The sequence below is a fragment of the Poecilia reticulata genome, chromosome 7, assembly GCF_904066995.2.
Source record: "Poecilia reticulata chromosome 7, P_reticulata-male-v2, whole genome shotgun sequence".
NCBI classification, from domain to species: domain Eukaryota; kingdom Metazoa; phylum Chordata; class Actinopteri; order Cyprinodontiformes; family Poeciliidae; genus Poecilia; species Poecilia reticulata.
Genome location: NC_088836.1, coordinates 2780694 through 2804695, shown reverse-complemented (window position 1 = coordinate 2804695; position 24002 = coordinate 2780694). Strand labels below are relative to the sequence as shown.

At 40.3% G+C, this 24002-nt stretch overlaps 1 protein-coding gene across 3 annotated transcripts in view; it reads right to left on the bottom strand.

Moving 5' to 3' along the window:
* Window positions 1-24002, bottom strand: part of LOC103466867 (plexin-A1-like) — a 333062-nt gene that overhangs the window by 25377 nt on the left and 283683 nt on the right. For 2 of the 3 annotated variants that reach the window (XM_081608591.1, XM_008412750.3), the window contains 3 exons: window positions 22318-22461; window positions 12298-12532; window positions 5344-5492 (listed from right to left, as the gene is read on the bottom strand). In XM_081608591.1, coding sequence (XP_081464717.1) covers window positions 5344-5492; window positions 12298-12532; window positions 22318-22461 — 528 coding nt within the window. The remainder of the gene's footprint in view (window positions 1-5343; window positions 5493-12297; window positions 12533-22317; window positions 22462-24002) is intronic. The other variant, XM_008412753.3, reaches the window with a different exon arrangement.

Genomic DNA, 24002 nt, shown 5'->3' with positions numbered 1-24002 from the left:
TTACATTTAATATAAATTAGAATTAGCAGGTACCAGAGGCGCCCTGCGACAGACTGGCGACCTGTCCAGGGTGACCCCGCCTCTCGCCCGTTACGCTACCTGTAGATAGGCACCAGCAACCCTCTCGACCCCACTGAGGGACAAGGGTGAAAGAAAATGGATGGATGGATGGATGGATGGATGGATGGATGGATGGATGGATGGATGGATGGATGGATGGATGGATGGATGGATGGATGGATGGATGGAGGTACCAGAGGCTGAAGCTAACAGCTGGTTAGCCCAGACCAAAGTGAATTTGTACCATTTTGAATCAGTTGCAGTCATCAGTTTATGCAAACATGTTTTTTATGAACCATCATACTGCAGTTGAATTTCTATAGGGCAGTTTTTTTATACCGAATCTGATAATTATCTGTACAGTAAACAAAGTCAGAACATGGTTCACCAACATTGATTGTTTTAAACAGGAGCTAGCAAAGAGCTTCCTATAATAACACATAGCTTCCTATAAAGTAAAGCAATGTGAAAATAAGGAAAATCTTCTTATCAGATACAGATCAAAATCATTTTACACGCAGGAAGGTCATTAGTGATATAACACCTTCTACCTGTACTTTCTGAAAATAGCCATAATTTTCGGTTTAATAAGCATGTTAACATAATGAAGGTCTAAACATCTGAAAAAAGCTGCTGCATAGACCAGTATGACATTTTGGAAGCTGGAGTTTTAATATGGCAGTCTTCTGTCTGGGACTGGGCGTTAACTTCAGCTAAACGGGAAGACAAACCAAGAGAAGATTTGTTTTACCAACTGATAACCAGCCCCTTTAACAAAGGGAGCTTTGTGTTGAAGTGTCCTTCAACATATTACTGGATATAAACCATGGAGAGTTTCATCAATGGATAAAAGCATATTCAGATTTGTCATTGTATGAATAGAGGAAACGATAAACTGTTTATTCTCCTAATTGAATCATTAATTTATTTAAAAGTTAGTGTCAACATATGCTTATAGTCCTCATTTGCATTGTGCAAAATAAATGTTGCACACCATTTTTAGGTGAATTTTCTGCAGTAAAACGAGTTCTAATAGATTTGAAGTTGAACAGACAGTAGATGGAAAGGGTTCTTCAGGGTTCCTTTCTCCATATGTTAGTCAAGTTCAGTGGCAGCCCTACAGTAGGTTGGCTCAGTCTAAGCTCTCATTTCAACACAAAACATGTCTGATTCATAATAGTAATATCCAATGTTAAAAGCAATTAAATATGCAACTACACGATACAATTCCCTAAAATCAATCCGTTAAACTCAGTTAGCAGGGCTACTAAAATTTCTCAAGGTATTCGTCGGATGAAGGTCTGAGGTTTGGGGGTACTTCAGTTTAGGAGGCATTAAACACGGGTCTGGGCACAGAGGTGAGGTTTCATACAACAGCAACCCAAGTGCATTAAATAAAGAGCATGTGAGGTCATGACAGCCCTGGGCTGACAGAAAGGACAAAGACAGCATAAGTCTCTTTCAAGCTGCTGCATCTGAACACCTGAACAGACCAGGTCTGACTCGGAAAGCCATCCACTGATCGGATGAAACTGGTGTGGATGGTCAGATATTTTTGATGCACTATGCTCAACAGATGCCCTCCAGAGTTACAGCAGGTGAATTTCCATTAACATTTTTTAAAGGCATATTTTGAAGTATCGCATTAGAAAATGTTGAAGGAAATTACAAAATTCAAAATTACTTCAATTTTACAAAAACATTTTCATGCTTGCTTGAGGTGGTTTTTGGCTTTTCTGAAAAATAATTAACACACCAAAGAGGGAAACAAAAACATTTGCTAAATAAGTTCTGAAGTAGCAAACTGGCCACAGTCCAAACCTCCAGAACGGAGAGGAGGGCGGTCTGCCTGGGGTGGCCAGCAAGAGGCACTCTTGGCTGGGATGAAAGTCTTGGAATGCTCCCATCTACTGGTGGGTCAATGTCTTACCAGTGGTAAGAAACTGAACATTTTATAAGTACAAACCTCGTGGTCAGACGTCTCTCCCCATTTTTCTGAGATTTGTGGTCTAGGCAGCCTCTACATCTTGTTTTATTACAATTATATACAGTGTCAATATTTGACATAATGACGCTTACGTAATTAAGTGACACGCTTTGCATAGCTGGGGTCATTTGCTCAAAACCAGTCAAGAAAATCAAGCCTAACCTGCATTTTATGCTTTGTGACATTTTGAAACATTGGCTCAACATGACAATTGGAAGCACAGGTACAATCAACAGCCCTGAAGACGAACGTCATTTTAGAAAAAATGCTGAACTATCTGCAAGTATCTATCTGGCCTAGTCTCCAACTGAAAATCATTTCTGTCAAACTCAGAGAGAAGCAGGAAATTGAGAGCAGTGTAAACAGGAACGCACATCAGTGGATGGCAGGATTATATGTGTGTCAGAGTTGGTGACAGAGGTGCACCCTGCTTGTTCCCCTGGCTGGCACCTGTCACTACTTATCACCAACACACTAAACCCCATGAAGATGCCGTCCTTCACTGCTCTAATTCTTCCTCTCACTCTCATTCTTAGTTTTTTTTATACATCCTTCGAGTCTCATATTGAATTTATCCAATCCTTCGTTGGTGGGTATTTTTTTAACTTTGACACACCCTAACACTTATTCCCTTTTCATTCACTTTTCCCCCACTTGTGCTTTCTGTTCCTCCTCTCTTCAGACATGCCATAATAAAGTGTCTGGACCGCTCTGTAAAGTGCTAAATGAGATTCCCAGGGCCTCTGAGGGGGAAGCTGAGAGTGATGGGTCTGAGAGTAAAAAAAAAAGAAAAAAGACTGCGATAAGGCAAAGATAGAAGAGGGATGCGTGTACATACTGCACTGAATTTTCACCTGATTTTAAGGCTGATTCCAGCTTTATGTCCACATATGTGAGGACATCAGGGTCTCCTGTCAATGTGTGCGTGGTTTGTCTGCTCAACTTAGGATAGAGAGCAGCCACAAAGAGCAATAAAGAGAAGAGCACTGGTTTACCCAGGCCATTGGATTATACGGTCAAGCCTGGGGGGAAATACAGAGGGACAAAGAATAAAGTCTAGACGCAGCAATAAAACAAGGGAGCACCCTTTTGCTCAATGCCTACCTGACCTTTAAATTAAAAGGTGCACTCATGCTTTAGGGACTTTGGTTAATGTCTGTGGTTGACAACTTGATCTGTTTTGAAGGCTGTAATTTGGATTTGTACAGTTTCTCTTACTTTTGACTAAAAACACTCATAAGGAGTAAAGAATTGAAGCTTTTGAGAGGAGTCTTTGAGTGGCTCATGTGAATAAATGAGACTTTACAGCTCACCAGACTGAGAAAGTACCCACCTGCAGTGAAGAGTACGGGTAAGAAAGGGGAGTAGGACATTTTTGCCTTCTTAGCAATTCATTCTTTTGTACTTTAGGCTGCTTCGTATTCAAACTTTCCGGGGACGACAATGAAGTCACCAGTAAGAGGACATTTCTACGACTATGTAGACCATTGCCACAAAATCCTGTCAAACTGCTTTAAGTGTGTGTGCAGCTGAGGTGCCTATTGAGGAGTATTCTACACATACCAAGTATTATAGTAACAACACTTTGCCACCACTATAAAAAAATCCAGTTGTGATCTTACCATATTGATCACAATATGGACCAAATTAATTATACAGAAACATATGAAGTTCAAGTTGTAAGCCCAGTGAAGCAACAGCAGAATCAATAAAATAATCTACTTCACTACTTCTACTTTTTATATGTGCTATGATCAAACGGACAACCTCCCTTGGTGTTGTTTTATGTTGCCTTCTAAGTCTGGTCAACTTTTTCTCTCTGGTTATTTCTTACTCTATTCTTGCCTAGTTGGGCTGCAAAACAAATGGGGGCTTGTCCAGTGAGAATGTTAATTTTGTAACTACCTTAAATAATATGTCTATTATAGCATTTGTTTAGCACGTGATCAAATTGTTAAGTTATGAGGAAAAACTAACGTGGCCCTGACCCCTTCCTTTAATTGGGCAGTTAGCTTAATATTGTTGGGTAACAATACATGTTAGCATTTTCTCACCTTAAATACACCAGATTAGATCAACTTCATTATGATTCTACTTAAGGTGAGACAAAATTAGTTGCATTTTTCTAGATATGCTGGAAAACAATGAGTCATTAAGTGGGTGTGATGTGGTGTTCAAGTTTATTCCAGGTTTTCTTCTTTAATGTCATTTCATCTGCATTTGGTGTCAAAAAACTGTCAAAATTCCTCTGACATATTTGTTTAAAAGTTTTAAGTTTTAAGATGAAAACATGTGAAACTCTCAGGGCAGTGGGGATCTTTTTGTTTAAATAAAGCTAAAGCTGAATCACAAAGAATGAATAGAAAAGGTAAAAAATGACAGCTCAAAGACCACCCATAGAGCTTCCCTTTCAAAAGAAAACCCACTGTCTGGATTAGAGTGATTAAATTAAGCTGTTAAAGGTCAAACAAATTATTCTTTTACTCCAAAAAGTCAGCCAGCGCTCCAATCAAAGCCAACAGAGCAGGACCGGATTCTACATCTTAATGATTCTGCTGATTACAAACTTGACTTTATTATTATTTTTTTTTAGCTCTGAGGGAGAGCAGTTTTTAGAGACATACTATTAATTCTACTTCTGCTGGTCTGGGAGGTGAAAAGTCTGTAGATATCAGCTTCACTGTCTTCATGCTGCTGTGCTCAGAAGGTGGATGCAAAAATTCAATTAGAAACTCAGCAGTGATGTATAATGCAGGCAGCAGTCCTAATAACCCAGTCTCTTCATTTTCCTCTGTACTACCTTCATTTTTCTATTTTCTAAGCATTTTTATTGTGATTTTTTATTGGATTTTATTTAAATGAATCACAAGTTTATAACTCTATCTAAAATTTAAAAGAATAAAAAAAAACTGAAGAAAATGTTCCTCTGAGACTCGACTAAAGATGACACCAGGGCTCTTGAAAAGTTATTTGCATTGAATGTGATGGGGATAAACATATAAAAGGCAAAGTAGGTAAAATATAGGTCATGTGATTGCTTTGAGGTAAACGACATCTTGGGCTCTTTTTAGTGTCAGACTTTTTTCAAAAAGCTGCCTTTGATGAAGCCCATCATGGGATGATGGCAAAGGAGGAATTAAGCAGAAAAGCCAGAGGGACACTTTAAGAGTATTAAAAACAACTTCAGAAACACTTAGAGGCAGTGTTAGTGGATTAGTATTGGCTGCTAGCTTTAGGTTCTGTTAAGTTGATTGTTAGTTTGTTTCAGTATGAAATTTGGCTGATGGTGTACTGACCCGTACCTCCATCTCCTTAAGCACAGGATGATCCTCAATTCCAGGGAACAGGACTCTCATTGCGTATGTGCGATAGTCCAAGAAGGGAATCCCTGCGCCGTCCAGTTCCTGGGTCAGTTCATGGATGTCTGTCTGGAGCTCAGCGAAAGCTGCACAACAAAAAACGGCAGATGGATAAAAATGGAGTACTAGAGGTTCAGTTTTAACATTGTAACTTTATTTGTTCCTAAACTCTGGTAAGGTACCACTGGTGGCACCTGGACTGCCTTCGGTACTACTCAGGAGAAACTCACCTTCTGCAACATAATAAAGTAGATCTAATTGTGATGTAGAGCTGCTCAACACCAACAGCTGAAAGGATGAGTTGCTCTAGCATATTGAGTTTTCCTTCACCAGTAGATGTACTGTGATGAACTGCTCATTTTATTTATTTATTTTTTTAATCATTTTATTCTATATCAAAATAATAACAAAAACATATGGTGTGATATATTACATAATGAAAGTATAATAAAATCACTGAGCTAACAAAAAAAAGAAAACAGAAGTATGGTGTTGCAGAGAATGAGTATCATTAACTGTGTGTGCGTGTATATATATATGAGAGTGTGTGAGCAGAAATGGTAATATGAACGACATTATCAGTATGTAGAGCATTAAAATAAAAGAAAAAGAAAAACAGAACACAAGCAAACAAACCAACAAGAACAAAAGAAAAAATGAAAAAGCAACAATAAATATATTAATATATATCAATAAATACTAGCAATAAGAATAACATATCAATAAATTATGAAATACAGGTAAATATAGACATATGACAGATTCATTAATGGAATTGATGAATTAATTTATACTGAGTGAAATCCTTGTTTTCCAAATCATAAGAATTGTTTTGTTTTCTTAGCAATGTTTAAAGCTATAAGAAGTTGTTTAGTAATTGAGAAATCATTAATGATGTTGGTAGTGTCTTCCAGTACACAAAGAGAAGGTGATAATGGGATGAGAAAGCCAAACCTACTGGAAAGGAATGTAATTACTATTTTTGTTTTTTTATTTCCATGTGTTTGACCTCATTAGAAATCTTAAAATCCACACTTTCAAAAGCTGTAACGAGCTCAAAGCGCTCCTGGGAAGACTTGTTCCTGGTTTGGTTGTGACCAGTCTCATACTTAGCATTCATGCTAACTACAATTAGTAATGCAAACTAATCACTTATTTCTCTGCATCCTGTACATTAAATCAATACAATAAACTTATGTAGCTCTTAGTGTTAGTTATTTCACAAGACACAGATCATAAGAACAATTATACACTGTTTTATTTTTTTTTACTGCAGCTATCGCTTAATTTCATATAACAGATTGGCCTGTTGGAATTTCTTCTGCTCCTATTTTTTCTAAATGCTTACAAAGAAGAAGGGTGCTGAAAAGACATTTTGAGTCAGAATGACTCATTTACTGACATTTCAATCTAACCTGGCTCTTCCTCAGAATACTTTTAAAAGCACTTGTCGCCGTTAGTCGACAGTAGTTAGACAGGAAGAAAGGCAGAGAGAGAAAGGGAAGACATGCAGCAGAAGAATAGAACTGGGGACAACAAATAAAGAAATGAATATCAGCAAAGATGAAGAACAAGGTTTAGAAGGATGCTTAATGAAGTAGAAACATAAAAGAATGAGTGGATAAATCATAAAGAATTAACATTACATGATCGAGTAAGAAAGAATTTCATGTATTTAACAAAGGAATATATGTAATTTACACATCTGTGAATACATGACTGCAAGATGTGGAAAAATATGCACATCTTTTGGTTTCTAGAGGTCTATTACAATGTAAATTGTTAAATGTCATTCTCACATTTAAATAATCCAAGCTATTTACTCTGGAAACATATTTGTATTAACTTCAGTTTTCCATAAGAGCATGCGGAAATGTTGATGTTGCATCTAAAAAGAAAATATCTTTCAATAACAGCAATCTCTGCAAAGGTCTATAAAAAAAGACAGGAAAAAAATGGAAGTGGGAAACGAAAGTCTCTGAAATGAACAAGAAATGATGGCTCAGGTGGAGAGAAGAGGCAAAAGCGAGACAGAAAAACCAAGTTCCTGAAAAGGAAAGTCAATCAATTGCATGACTGGATAATTATTAAAGAGAGCAATGGATGAGTTTTCATGCATAATTTCCTCCAGCTGTTTTTGGACTGTTTGGTCCGCCAGAGAGACGAAAGAAATGAGAGGAAGTTAAGATGATAAAGGAGGAGTGAAGTTTAAAAAAAAGCAAAAAAGAAAATAGGAATGCGAGATTAGGATTTTACAGACATGAGAGTGGCAAACAGAAAAAGGTCTGAAGATGGAATATTACCAAGAAGAACGGAAGTAGTTTTTTTTAGAGAATAACTGCTAGAAAAATATATAATGAAAGAGGGAACAACAGCAAAACCTGTCCAAAGAATAAGAGGTGAATACAAGGAAACGAAAAAGCATGGAAGCAGCAAACATGAAGGTCTAAATTAATATTTCCTTTGTTTAACCCACAGACAGATTATGTAGAAAAGAAAGAAAAAAAACCTGTGAAACATTCTCTAACATAGCCAATCTGACTGATTGGATAATTATAAGATAATTAATGTTGTGGCAGCCAGGCATCCAAACGATTCTGAACTAAACTTGGCTTGTTACACTGTCCTTGATTTTTTAAGACCAAACTTTCCATAAATCCAAGCTTTGGCGTTAGCCAAAACATTCCTGGTGCGTCATATTTACAGGCGTACCAGAAACACACAAGTACAAAAGTTCTGTCCGGAACCTTTGAATGTTAAAAAAAAAAAGTGACTTGATTGCGTAACATTTTTAAAAAATTCATTCATGAAAATTAAAGCGTTAAAGTCCCGGCCTTAGTCAATTTAGGTGAAAAGGTAACAGCACAGGTATCCCCAAATTAGGCAAACAATGCTCTAATCCTAAAATTGTTTTTTAAATCCTTTTGAATTAGTTTTCTTCTTTACCAGTTTCTGTTTCACAGCTTATGGTAAAGAAGTCCACCATGACTTTTAAAGTGTAAGTATCCATTAACAGCAGACTATAGATAAAGGAATTTGCTGTGATGTCTGCTTTACATGGATGACTGAACCAAGCATCCCACTTCTTCTCTCTGCAGATTTTTTAGAGCACAACCAAACACACACACACACACCTCACCATTAGCTATCACACGCATGGTGGACCGCCCACATCATCTGCTACTCCGCCCACAAGCGCCTCTTCCTCTCTGTGGGCCAGATGGGCGTGCAGCAGGCGGGGCGGAGTGCTTTGGGATGGGTGGGAATAGGGCCATGCTTCATCTCCTGCACAAAACTGGCTGTTGGTTCATACATTTCATGTTTTTCGTGAGTGACATCTTAAACTGAGGCACTCCAATGAGGTCAGGACACTTTCAGGGAAATGTCACCTCTGTCAGGGTATGTGGAAGTGTTGCTCTGAAAAATAAAGGGCTTTGACTCAAAACCTCTGACAGCTTTTGTTTGACACGTCTGGCTGCTGTTAGGAGTTATGACTCTGTGTCAAGACTGAGGTGTGATCATGTTAGAACTTTGTGCCATGGCTTTGTGTGCTTGTGGCATTAACCTGTAAACACCTAAAGTGGCTCACACTCACACCAAAAAGGCCTCTCTAAAACTCATGTCCTTAACCTCAATAATTAACCACATAGCAACCCATCACACACCGATCTAATGAAGCTTCAAGGACTAATGGTTTACAAAGCTTTCTCATCTTCTAGGACTCCAGTCAACCCTAATCAGAGCTTCTATCTACAAACAAAAAACATAGAAGAGAGGTGAACCCTCATAGGTTCTGTAATGCAAAACTACTCCAAAGTCACATCAAAGACTCCAGGAGAAGGCCACAAATGAAGCTAGAACAACATCTACAGAACGGCTGATATAATTTCCTTCAGGGACTAAGGGAGTTTGATGTGAACACATCCAAAGTTGAGTCATCAACTTGATGTGTTCACAGCATTTAAATTTTTCTCACTAAAATGAAAATGACCTACAAAGTGACAAACATCTTAAAGTCCCATAAGACCTTTTTAGGGTAGTTATTATTTTTGGAAAGTGTGATTCCTGTTACATCTGATGTAAAACCTTTCAGAAAAAGAACTTTATACCAACCAAAACTCTGTGGTGTTACTCTAATGCAGTGGTTCTTTTTTTGAGGTACCGAACCCCCCAGTTGCATATGCGCATTCACCAAACCCTTCTTATTCCATCCCCCCCCCGACACACACAATACTTTGTGGTATTCTGATTTAGTAATGTAATTATATTAGCTGTGTAACCACCCCCACACCACTTGAGGCAGTACCAACCCCGAAAAGATTTAGGAGCAGATTTAGACTATAGAATTTGGTAAAAACTGTGAGCTTTGCTGAAGTAATTAAAGACACAAGTTCAAATCCATGCTGAGAGTGGAGATCCTTCAATCAGGGCTCCTCCGCAGCTCTGATTGGTTAAGCAATGTAACGTGATCCTCTGCAGCAAGTGATGGCAAAGCGGGGCGTCATCACGACTTTACACAAGTGTGTCTTCACCTCCACGGCAGAGGCTCCGCCGAACCCCTGAGACCGACTCACCGAACCCCTGGGGTTCGACCGAACCCAGGTTAAGAACCACTGCTCTAATGGTATGGAACAACTGCTTTAGGACCCGGATGATTTCTTTCTCAGTGGAACCAGAAATTCTTTCATCCAGTAAATTCTGATACAGAAAATCTGGTTCTTAAGCTCAACCTCACTACAGTTAAGCAACAGGACAATGATCTAAAGCATTATGAATGTTTAAGAAAGGCAAAAATAAAATGCAAGTCTTCAGTGGTCTACTTATGGCTGAATTTAATTGGGTCATTCAAGCTTAAAAACTACATTTTGAATGAAAAAATAAAAATCTGCAAAGAACATATGATCAAAATATATTCAGAGCAATATACGAGACACATTGTCAGTAAAAAAAAACTCTTGGTGGCAGCATGGAGGAACTATTAACTTTGGGGGGCAATTACTTTTGGACACAGGTCCAGGCTGGGTTGGATGGCTTTCTCCCTTTATAAATAAAATGTAATTTGAAGCTGCCTTGTGAATTTACTCTGGTTATCTTTGATATAAACATTAGTTTGATGATCTGAAACATTTGCGTCTAATCAAAAAGCTGCTGTGACTTTTTTCCCCCCGTCTTTCCAGGAAGGCTGGTGTTTAGAAAAAGCACCTTCTGTGGGTCTCAACATGAGGAACTGAAGGAGATTTTGTGGAACATCAAGTCCTGTGATGTCTTTGAAGTATGTATGACATTTTTCCCTTAAAGTGGAGATCTGTGAGGCAAAATTCACAAACAATCTGACCGTTCACTGAAATGATTTTCACATCCCCCAATGCCCAAACCTCATTTAGATTTTAGCAGCAGAGATGCTAAAGCTCTCAGAGAGTGCTGTGGAAATCATATGAAATATGGGTTGATTACTGCTGATATGATAATTCCAAAACTAATAATAATTTTACAACTGCATGTTTTCTGAACAAAAGGTCTTTGAGTCCTACTACCAGACTGCTACGTGTGTTTTGTAAATCTCTCGATAAACAACCAAAAAGTACATTTCCTCCTGTACTGATGTTGTAAATGATGTTCTAATTGCCAAATTTTCATGACGATATAAAAGAAAAGGTATTTAGAGCTCCTACTGACATGTATTTACCAGGAATGAGTTTCAGTTTCACCATAATGTAAAACCCAAAGGGAATCCACTTCATCTGCTTGTTATTCATTTTTCTACATTATTTTAATATGTCTAGAGCAGTGGTGCTTAAACTGGGTTCGACTGAACCCCCGGGGTTCGATGAGTCGGTCTCAGGGGTTCGGCGGAGCCTCTGCCGTGGAGGTAAAGACACTTGTGTAAAGTCGTGATGACGCCTCGCTTTGCCATCACTTGTTGCAGAGGATCACGTTACATTGCTTAGCCAATCAGAGCTGCGGAGGAGCCCTGATTGAAGGAGCTCCACTCTCAGCATGGATTTGAACTTGTCTTTAGTTACTTCAGCAAAGCTCAGTTTTTACCAAATTCTGTAGCTTTCGGTGTACTTCTAAATCTGCTCTTTAGTCGCATGTTTTTGGGGTTGGTACTGCCTCTAGTGGCGAGGGGGTGGCAACACAGCTAATATTACATTACATTACATTACATTACATTACATTACATTAATTACATTACTAAATCAGAATACCGGAAAGCCTTATTAATTTTTCATTATCTTAAGAATGTAGAGCTAATTAAATGATCTAAACAAAACCTTAAAGTGGTTCCAGTTTCTCTCGATGGCCAACCTGTTGAAACTGTGGCAAATTTTAAATACCTTGGGTATCTTTGTTGTTGAGCTCATATGTGTATTCATTTTATAATTTAGAATAATTTAGCTGAAAAAAGGGTTTTTGAATAAAAAATGTTGCTCTTTCTATTAAATGTGATTAATTTCGATTACCTAATTAATTACAGACCCTCCAATTAGCTTGATTAAAAACTTAAACAAATCTCACCGCTAGTCTAAAACTCAAGTGACTGTGAACTCCTGCTTTATAAATGTTATAGAAAATCATAAGTTAAATGGTTTATTCACCACAACTCAATATTTGCAGTTTATGCTTTTAACTCAGCATGCGTACCCTAAAGAAGCTGGTAGTGATGATAACAGTGTCCAACAGTAATTTATTGCATCTCCACTTCTCTCCAGATTCATTCACTTTTATAACTGTCTCTCTCTGCACAATGCCGTGCTTAGCTGTAAATCAACCCTATGAAAGTCATGTTTAAAGAAATATCTTTACTGTTCTATTATACCAACAAGGAAGGCTTAAATACTTAAATCAGCATCACTGCCAAAGAATTTGCTTTGCTCGAAGAGCACCCACCTTCTTTACACTCCAGCGCTACTCGTGATTCCAGGTTGTCCATCTGGAGCTGGAGGCGCTTCAGGGTGCGGTCTGCGTCCCTTGACTTCCTCTTGTAGGCTATCAAAACAGCGATGATCACCAAGAGGAGCAGGCCACCGCCCCCTCCAATGCCAATGATGGCGGGAAGAGTGAGGAGACTGTCCGAGTAGATGTGAAGAGTTCCTGGGGAGTATTCGAATCCACCAGCACGGATCTAAACACAAAAACAGGGTAGGGTGAGATTAAGATCCTTCAAGATTCACAGAGATGCATACAGAAATTATTTTGGTAATTCTAACTGACCAAAAACAAGAGATGTTTGTTCTGACTGCAATTCAAACAGTGGGAAATAAAGTTGTATGCGTCTTTATTCAAAGTATATAAACTTCCGGTTTCAACTGTACGTTCACCCCAGCTGATATTTGATGAGATATCTTTGGAGAGGTGCACCTTGTCCACTAGTAATCAAAAAGTTACAGTAAATTTGTTTATGTAAACTGGTTGCTTTCTAAGGGTGGACCTGAATTTGAAATACAGTCCAGAAATTTTCTTTACAGTATTTTGTCCATGTTAAAGCCACTTCTGAGGTTGAGGATTTTTGTCTTGTCAAAATACCAAATTTTACCATTAGACCCAAAATGTCAACCTTCTGAAGGAAAGAAATTGGTCTGTAAGCGAAGGAACCACCAGACTCTATTCTAACTATAAACTAAAAACTGTTGGCACACCAACGTTTTGCTCCATACCCTCTCATTCAGTCAGAAGAAAAAAGACCGTGCTCCTAAATTCACACCTTTGACTCACTTCACCTACTGTAGGGGCCAACATGTCATGTGAAGGACACCTTTATGGTCAGACAAGACTAACATTGAGCCATTTGATCACAGCGGCCACAGTAACCCTTGAAGATATGCTTTCCAACCCAAAAGAACTGAACCCATTGTCTAGCATCATTTTGCCAATACTGACACAAAGCAAAACATGCAAGGATTAAAAGAAAAAGGATAAACACCAAATGTTTTAAATTTCACTTAAAACAAACAACTACAAACTGAAAGGTTGGACACAGTTATGTTTTTCAACATTAAAACACACATTAAGAAACAGATAAAGGCTCTGAAAGTTCCCTGACGTTGACTAAGTCAAATTTGAGCCAATTTAAATTAACTCTAAAAATGCTGTGACACAGAGTGGTTCAGAATTATGCCAGAAGTGCATTGATGGTGAGAACTGTTGTGTGATTGAAGTGTAGCTATATTTGGACTTGTATGTATTATTTAGAAAACCCCTAGGGTGCATTCACACCAGCCCTGTTAAGACCGCTTTAATCAAACTGGTTTGTTTGCACAATGCCGATTGCTTGCAATCGAGGCGATTCTGGTCCACCATCCGGCGTCTCAGGAGAGGGAAGCAGTGCAGCACCAACACTGTTTATAGTGGGGATGGTGCGCTGCTGACCTCAACTCGGGACGTTGTGGGCCGGTGGGCGGAATACTTCGAAGACCTCCTCAATCCCACCAACATGCCTTCTGTTGAGGAAGCTGAGCCTGGGGACTCTGGGCTGGGCTCTCCAATCTCTGGGGACGAGGTCGCCGAGGTGGTCAAAAGCTCCTCGGTGGCAGGGCCCCGGGGGTGGATGAGATCCGCCCGGAGTTCCTTAAGGCTCTGGATGTTGCGGGGTTGTGTTGGCTAACGCGACTCTGCAATATCGCATGGACATCGGGGGCAGTTCCCCTGGACTGGCAGACTGGGGTGGTGGTCCCCCTGTTTAAAAAGGGGGACCGGAGGGTGTGCTCCAATTACAGGGGGATCACACTCTTAAGCCTCCCTGGTAAGGTCTATTCAGGGGTCCTGGAGAGGAGGGTTCGTCGGATAGTCGAACCTCGGATTCAGGAAGAGCAGTGTGGTTTTCGTCCTGGTCGTGGAACACTGGACCAGCTCTACACCCTCAGCGGGGTCCTGGAGGGTGCATGGGAGTTCGCCCAACCAGTCTACATGTGTTTTGTGGACTTGGAGAAGGCGTTCGACCGTGTCCCTCGGGGGCCCTGTGGGGGGTACTCCGGGAGTATGGGGTACCGGGCCCTTTGATACGGGCTGTCAGGTCCCTGTATGACCGGTGTCAGAGTCTGGTCCGCATTGCCGGCAGTAAGTCGGGCTCGTTTCCGGTGAGAGTTGGACTCCGCCAAGGCTGCCCTTTGTCACCGATTCTGTTCATTACTTTTATGGACAGAATTTCTAGGCGCAGCCGAGGTGTTGAGGGGATCCGTTTTGGTGGCCTTAGGATCGCATCTCTGCTTTTTGCGGATGATGTGGTCCTGTTGGCTTCATCGGAACGTGATCTGCAGCTCTCACTGGAGCGGTTCGCAGCCGAGTGTGAAGCGGCCGGGATGAGGCTCGGTGCCTCCAAATCCGAGGCCATGGTCTTGAGCCGGAAAAGGGTAGAGTGCCTTCTCCGGGTCAGGGGGGTCGTCCTGCCTCAAGTGGAGGAGTTTAAGTATCTGGGGATCTTGTTCACGAATGAGGGAAGAAGGGAGCGGGAGATCGACAGGCGGATTGGGGCAGCGTCTACTGTGAAGCGGGCGCTGTACCGGTCCGTCGTGGTGAAGAGAGAGCTGAGCCAAAAAGCGAAGCTCTCGATTTACCGGTCGATCTACGTTCCCACCCTCATCTATGGTCATGAGCTTTGGGTCATGACCGAAAGAACGAGATCACGGGTACAAGCGGCCGAAATGGGTTTCCTCCGCAGGGTGGCTGGGCTCTCCCTTAGAGATAGGGTGAGAAGCTCGGTCATCCGGGAGGGACTCAGAGTAGAGCCGCTGCTCCTCCACGTCGAGAGGAGCCAGTTGAGGTGGCTCGGGCATCTGGTCAGGATGCCTCCTGGACGCCTCCCTGGTGAGGTGTTCCGGGCACGTCCCACCGGGAGGAGGCCTCGGGGAAGACCCAGGACACGCTGGAGGGATTACGTCTCTCGGCTGGCCTGGGAACGCCTTGGGATTCCCCCGGAGGAGCTGGAAGAAGTGGCTGGGGAGAGGGAAGTCTGGGCCTCCCTTCTGAAGCTGCTGCCCCCGCGACCTGACCCCGGATAAGCGGAAGAAAATGGATGGATGGATGGATGGTTTGTTTGGGGTCGTTTGAAAACACAATTAAACTTTGATGTGGATGAAAAAAGCAAAATCTGGCCTGCCAAAAAACCTATGTCTCAGTTTGGTTGAAGTGAAGTCTGTCTCGGCGACCACTCCACAAGCAGGAAGTGGACTATAGCACATGGCATTCTGGGTAAGTACAACCAAAACAAACATCCATGTGATAGAGGGAGAAATGGTTTGTAGTCTTTTAGCAATGACAAAAATAAACGCCGCTGAAGCCTGACACCAATCCAATTGTGAAAAGATGTGAAGAGGCCCTAAATCTCCAACACCAGCATGTGGACCCACTTTTTTTGATTCTGTTGGTTTATATTCATTTCAATATTAAAACAGTCACCTGCACCATTATGATTCATTGTAGTTCCTCTGCTTGTGCCTAACTGAACCGGTTGACAAGAGTTTATGGCATTGCTCAAAGGCAGCTCAACCACATCCATTAAGGGCTAGAATATTTCTATGCAGACTTGTTCCACCACCCACTCTGATTCTCTACTAGTGCCATCCATGGAGAGAGAGAGAGAGAGAGAGAGAGAACGAGAGAGAGAAAAACTCGGTTCATTTCTGCAACAGCACCTGTTTGACATCAGACAAAGTTGTCTGAAAGGATCAAAAGTTGTTGATCTGATGAAAGAGAAACTGGCCGAGCCGATCTCTAAAGCAAAGGTCATTAAATTTTTATCTGTTGTGTAGTCACGCTAAACAGATATCTCTGACAGGCTTGCACTGCGAAGGCTTACATCACCTCCATCGTTGTGAACATTTCTTGTAGGAAAGCTTTTCGATTCCTGCCTCCAGGGGGGCAGAGGAGCAACTTCAGAGGGCTTTGATAATAAAGATTTCAAAACTTGCCCAGTACTCTTCTAGGTAGCTGTCTGTGACGGTGCTGTATTTGGGTTAGATGTTTTCTTGTTAATGTTCTCGTACATCACTGTCAAATTTAACTGATTTAGGTCAGAATGTGAATGATGGGCATATGGACAAGGATAAAGCAGTGTGGTACAGGACGAAACAGACATTAATGTCATAATAACATCATAAAAGATTACCCATCACACACACACACGCACCCCCCGCCCCCACCCACACACACACATATAGACTATGCATATATTCACACACAGCATAAGTAATCAAACAAAGTAATCACCAGCATTTAAATCTCTCCCCAAGGAGTCGTGGTAATTATGGAAAGTCAAACACATCTGATGTTTTTTTTTCTCTGACTAACTACATTTATATATGCACAGTGTGTCACTGAAATCCATCAAATCAAGATATCCCCCAAGGGGGTTGATAACCGATTCAAATGAAGTGTGATTATAAGCTTTGAAGTTCTTGTAAGAGCACTTTCATGTTGACATTAACAAAGTCTGAATATAAAAGACAAAAAGTAAGAAGCTGTTACATCAATATCAATATAATCAATAGCTACAAATTAAATTTGCAATAGCAATGGCAATTAGAATGGCCTTTTAGGACTAGGAAACTAATAGTCTGTGTTGATAGGAATTATGTCCTGAGAGAAACTAACAGCCTGAGTTCCCATTAAGGCTCAGAAAGTCTGAAATTTGCCTTCTGTATTCTACAAATTGAGCAACTTTGGAAAAAGGTCCAATTTGTTGCACATTTTTCACCACCATCCATTCCATCCATCCATTATCTTTTGGCTAATCCTGGAACTAGTAACCAATCTGTGCTGAGAAACCCACACTTCCCTCTCCAGAGACCAGCTCTTCTGGGGTAATCCCAAGGCCTTCACAGGCCAGTTGTGAAACAGTTCAGTGTGTCCTGGATCTTCCATTGGGTTTCCTCCAGGCGGGACGTACCTGAAACACCTCACCAGGGAAGCGTCCAGAAGCCATCCTAGCCAGAAGTTCAAGCCACCCTATTTCTAAGGGAGAGCCCAGACACCATGAGGGTGACAATTGTTCCTTTGGTAACTACCCAGAACAGGTGACCACAGATGCGGGTGGGAATGTAAATCGACCAGAAAATCGAGAGGTCTCCGGCACAGCACTCGCATCACTGCGGATAATGCATCAATCCACCTATCAATACCACTCCATTTTCCCTCATTGATAAACAATAAGGGAACAAGACTGTAAGACACTTAAACCCCTCCACTTGGGGCAGGACTCTGTTCTCTACCTAGGGAGGGGACTCTACCTTACAAATCAGGGCCAAACGAGTTCTACAAAAAAACTGTTTGATTGTGATTAAGCACTTCAACCTGAACCTCTGGGATGGTGCTTCGTAGAGTAGTCTTGTCCTGTCCCAGGCTACTCAGTGCTGCAGCTCCTGATGTAACTTCTTAAGTAAAACTATGCCAAATCTATGGATGGTCAAGTTTTTGTGGTATGTTTCTACTACCTCTGCACAGTTACAGAATGTAAGTCGAAAGCTGTGAAAAACTGGATCATAATCCCAGACCTCAAACCACTGTTTTAGAAATTTATCGAGTACAAAACACCTGATCTTTAAAAAGTGCTGCAGAACCCTGTTAATCATTAAATCGTTTAAGTCGGACGTGCAACACCAGAGAAACACCTAAAACATGCAGGACAGTCGGTTCAGAGTTACCAAGACTGAGAACCACTAATATATAGGATATAAAAATCCATTCAGTCTCCCAGTTATCTGCAGAAAGTCTTGTTTCCCCTCTTGCAGCCTAAATCAGCTGCAGACTTTCATGACAAGTCAAAGGTCATGCAGTTCCCTTTTAAATAGCTTCTTAGATTACATTATTGTAGAGGTGACCTTATAGGACAAATATACTGCGATAGGAAAAAGGTTGGATTGAGGGTAGGATCTTCACACGTCCCCTAACGATAAGAATGTAAGGTAACAACTTAGAATGGGGGCACTGGTATGGTTAAGGAAACCAATTAGGTGACACATCAAATGACATGAATTCAGAAGAGGTTAAGTAACATGGAGGCGTTGATATATTTTAGTAGCTTGTCTATTTTTATTCAACTGACAGACTGAAGGACTGGCAGAGGAACTTAAAAAGCTGAAGGCCAAAACAACAAACAAGTTTCTTCAAAAACTCAAGGGAGGCACACAGCTGCCAACACACAGCTGAACATCTGAGGGCATGCACAAAGACAAGCTGATACACATTCAACATTTCTTACATTGCACCGACACACACACACACACACACACCCACACACACACACACACACACACACACACACACACACAAACACACACACACACACGCAAACACACACACACACACACCCACACACGTACAACAACACAAACCTGGGGCCAGTACGTATTGACGCCCATTGGGGTCCCCTGTATGTAGGTCATTGTGTAGAGGGAATAATGTTTTGCTACAGCTGTGTCCTGCACAACATACACCACAAAGACCAGGGTGCTCATACACACACGCACACACACCATAGGGAAGCCATAAACACAGGGTATGTAGTTGCACTCACACACACACATGCACACACACAGAAGAGCAAATAGGAACAGACAGCTCTATTTTTTTCCATGGCTATTGTCACACGAAAGAACTCCACCACCCCCTCCGACATATCGCATCGCTCCGATATTTAACATGACATTTCATTCAAAAAGCAGGAAAGTGGAGGAGTGTGAAAAACTTTGAGAAATCCACCTTGGAGCTGGCTGCTTCCGTTGAGAGCTATCATATTGAATTACACGGATGCGCTGTCAGTAGCTTTCTAGGTTTATTGACTGTAGCTAGCATGGAGTAAATGTCATAAAGATATAGTGAGATGACTGTGAGAGGACACTGGTAATAAGTTTAAAAGCTGTGGATGGAGAAGTGGGAGCTGACTGAGTGCACTTTTGGGATATTTAAAAAGAGGAATCCAAATGTATTCACGCTGAGCGCCATGTCGCCAGAATGAGGTTTGACCTTCAGTGGTGCAGACGCTCCTAAGGGGAACTCGGTGATGTCCAAGGTCTGCTTCAGTCAGAGTGAATCAGGGAGTTTAGTCGCAGTACTGCAGACAGCTCGAGACAAGCAAAGCTGAACAGTAGCCACAGGATGCACTTTTAAGCCTGACATTTCCACAAGGCTATTTCCACAGCATTATAAATTTCAGACATTAAGGGAATGTCAAAATGTGTACTTTAAAACACTTCATACAGTTGCAAACACTTAGAAGTAGGTATGAATACCTTTATTGATTCATCTGAACTGCTATTTTGGGACTGAATGATTTTTACAAACAATAACTATTGAAAAACAACAAATAGGTTGAGTTTAAGTCACAGATTCCCCCTCATTTACACAACTATAAATAATAGTACATATACTTAGAACTGCACTAACATACGATAAAAGATATTTGCAGATATGAGAGTCCAGTAGACTTGGTTCAATTGGGAATTAAAATTGCAAAATCTATTACATTATGAACTGCTGCAGTTTGTCTTCACACTGCACTGTCTCAAACAAACTAAACCTTTCAAATAAACCTGTTCAGCACCCTCAGCTACGGGGGGCGCTACGCCAAGAACCACTGAGTGAAACAACACAAAAACCTCTGAAGACACCGAGTACAACTTCTGTCTTCATGAAATGTAAACAAATGGAGAGCTGCCACATTTTAGTGGTTGTAGGATTTCAGTTTTGTTGTTGGTAAAAGACCACAAATAATTTCTGTCTCTATCACAAGACATGCCTGTCTTGCCTGTATTTACCCAGAATACCGTGCGCTGCAGCCCACTTCCTGCTTTTGAACCAGGTCTCTGGTCACATATGCATTCGAACCGCACTGGAGTTCATTTCAACTGACCTTAGACCTAGGTTTTCAGGTTGACCAGAGTTTTTCATCCACATCCGAATGTGAAATGAAACAAACTTTCTACACAAACAAACTACAGTTCGATTAAATGGGATTAAACAGGGGCAAATGTCCAACAGCAAGTTGCACCTCAGAATGATTTAGGTCAAAATACGTTCATGTTCTAAAACTACAGAGTCCAAACAGAAAGCTAAACAACAATCTGTGGGAAAACTAGAACACTGATCTGATCTGGTCTACTTTTATTGGTTTGTCAGGTTAAAACCATTGAAGTTTGTGGTGACAAAATGAGAGGAAGCAACTTAAAGAAATATGAACTGTTTTGCTTGGAATAGCACATAGAACTCTGTCCTTAGGTCCAACCCATTGTTTACAACACTTTAAATAAAAGCTCTGTCAGAAAATGTGAACTATCACTTTAAGTGCTGATCCAGATGAGAAGTGGGTGACAGTCTTATTAGAGTAGACGGTGGGTGGAGAAGTGCCTGGCTGGAGATTACTGAAGGTTAGTCACATTATATTCTGTGTATAAGTAAATGTCTCCATCATCATACTTAAATGAAGCTCATAAAAAAAGCAGAGAAAATGGCATTAAGGAAGCCTCCAATGTAAAAACCAGCAGCAGCAGAGGACTGCTGATGGCTGCACTGCTGTTGAAGTCAAGATGCCCAGTGGATAAAAAAAGAAACATGGCTCTGAACATGTCTCCACAGGTTCAGAGTAGAGATTATTACAAGAACAGCTAAATGAGTTCCTTATCCACTTAATTGATCAAACTCAGTATTAACTTCCTGCAGCTCCTGAGCTTTAAACGTTGTTCAATGAAAAAATAAAAATAAAAGAAAAGGCGCATTTATCAAGTTTCTATCTCCTAAAAGTGAACTTATTTTCAGCAACAGGTTGCCTGGAAGCCAATGAGGATCAATGTGTTAATTAAGCGCAGCATATTTAACAGCAGCCTTGCAGCGTGAGTGCAGCAGAGCATATCCTGAATCTGTCAGAAGGAATTGTTTCAAAAAGACACATGGGATTATTTATATACCTCAACGACAAAACATGGTGAGGTGAGACTGAGCGGAACGTTTCCAGATTCATCAGGAAGTGGAATCATGTGAAGTAAAGAGGGTAAATGATCTGCTTAAATGGTAATGGAGGTTCATTTAACTGAAAATAATGTGAGGAAAGAAGATATTGAGCATTTTATGGGTTGCAAAGAAAATTTAGAAGTGCTGTCAACGTTAATGTGTTAACGCATGTGATTAATCTGAAAAGTTTAAAGCATCAATTTTACATAAATGGAGATTAATTGAACTACTATTTTGACTTAAAAGCCTCTCTCCTGCGGAGGGTTACCTCTGTCCCAGCAGCAGATTATGAACTTGACACACAAGCAGCAATAGACGATGAGACATAAAAAAAGAGTTTTCCATGACAGCAGACAGCAGCAAAAGCTGAACATTTCTCAATGTTTTGGTGCTGAATTGGAGAGATACATTTCTAAATGAATGTTCGAAACAATATGACTCCCTTTAAACCTTCCTGCATATAAAAATCTGGAAAACTGAGAATCTTCAGACATGTTTGGTTTGAGACATTAAAACGTTTATTGAAAACGTGAGTACAGCATCGGTTATGATATAGGCTATTTGGGCAGTTGCCCAGGGCGGGGCAACCAAGTACTAGAAAATAAAGTATATTTTATCTGTCAGTTATTGGTGTGTATGTGTGGTAGTGGAGCAGGTTTTATGTAGTTGCTGTTGAGTACCTGCATTTTGCTACAAAAAAATAACACAAAAACATTTAACTGTTGCATTTTAATTGGTTGAGTGCAGCAGAAGGCAGGGCTTGCTCGGGGCATCATCCCTGCAAGAACCACAACTACAAGTATTTGTGGTTCTTGCAGTTTTGGTTATGCTAACAAAGTTAAGCATACTGATTAATCGTGATTAATTTTTTAAATTGACAGCACTAACATTTGGTTAGACAGTTTGGGACAGAAAAACAAAACAAAACTGGCAAGTAGAGTGTTTTTGACGGTGACAGAGTTGTGAACTGACCGTGACTTTGTGTTGTCCGGTGAGGTTGGGCCATTCGCACAGCAGCTGGCTTTCAGACAGGGTCAGGACGCAGGGAGTCTCTCCAATCAGCACCGTGTAGTTCAGGCGGCTGTTACCTGGCGCTGCTGGGATCAGGTTACGACCCTAAACACAGAGGAGGGAGAGAGTCAGGAGCAGAACGCAGCCCATTTGTCAAAGCCGTACTTTAACTGGGACATTTGTGAAAGGTGAACATATTTATGATTATTAAGTATTTTACTGAGCTACAAACTGAGAGAAAAAACTCAGTTTGAACCTGCGGTTCTTTTTGAACTCACTTTCACCTGTGAGCCTAGTTTCTGGTGAACAATAAGACTTTATAATGACTAGTATTTTACAGTAAATGATATAATTCTGTCTTGTTCCACTCAATAAAACAAATCGCTGACAGCATAACGGCTCTTTTAAATCTCATTTCCAGGACAGGATTGTCTATATTCTTCTGTATGGTACAAATTCCAATGATAAAAACTAAAAACTGGTCAAATATATAGGGTTTATTTCAAAAAGCAAAGGGCTAGTTTTTAACTGAAACTATGATGAAGTTCATGGAGGACTATTGCAAGAAGTGAGTATTTATTGCAGTAAAACACAAATAAATGTGGAAGCTGAAATAAGGAACTATTATATCAAAAAGCAACACAGAGGTACATTTTAAACATTAATAGGTTTGAACCAGGATTTAATATGACGTTACCAAAGATCTAACTAACACCAGGATAATTCAGCAAATAATTTGTGTCCTTTAAACCAATACACTTACTTCCTGTCTGTAAAAAGACAGGTTATAAAGCCTTGATTTTCTTGAAGAAAATGAATGACCAGGCAGTCTAAATGTATCTGAGAGTTCTTGTGTGGTACAAATCATCTAAAAGTAAGATATATATCTAAGAGAGCTGTATGGGAGACGGGAATGACAGTTTCCCTGAAGGAAATCCCACAGGGGTAGATAAAGTTTCTGTTTATCTGTCTGGACCAGTATCAGTAACTGGACCAGTATCAGTAGTACTAGAACTAAAGAGAGGGAGGCAGCATTTAGCTTCTTATGCGCAGAAACTTTTGGTTCCTTTAATCAGGACTGAAATCATAGTTGTGTCCTTGAGCTTTCTTGTAACTGTAAAATTGTAATTGCATTTTACCAAATGTTTACTTTTCTATAATTACTTTTAAATATTTCTGGTCTTATCTTTGCATTTGATTTTCTGGAAACACTTTGAATTATGTTTGGTATAAATATAAAATATAGAAAACATGCCCGGTTTTAAATCAAGTGTCAAATTCAAGGTTCGAGGTTTAAATTTGGCCTGCCAGAAGTATTTATGTGACCCTCTAGAGGTTAGAAACACAATATTACTATTGTGTGCTTAAATGTTATTTTATCAAATCACTGTAGTTTTATCTGTATTCTGCTAAAATTACATCAAGGGAGAGAGATGTTTGATATAATTTTATTTCAAGAGGTTCTCATAAAATGCAGAGACGACTATATTTTAACAGTTTGTTCATGGACAATTTTATAAATTGTTTTGTGCTTCAATCAGCTCTTTGAGGACATTTTGTGGCTTGAAATGAAAGTGAGTTTCCTGATTCATGGCGCATATTAAAGAAAAATGCAGTTCTAAATTCTGTCATGGAAATTGAAAAAA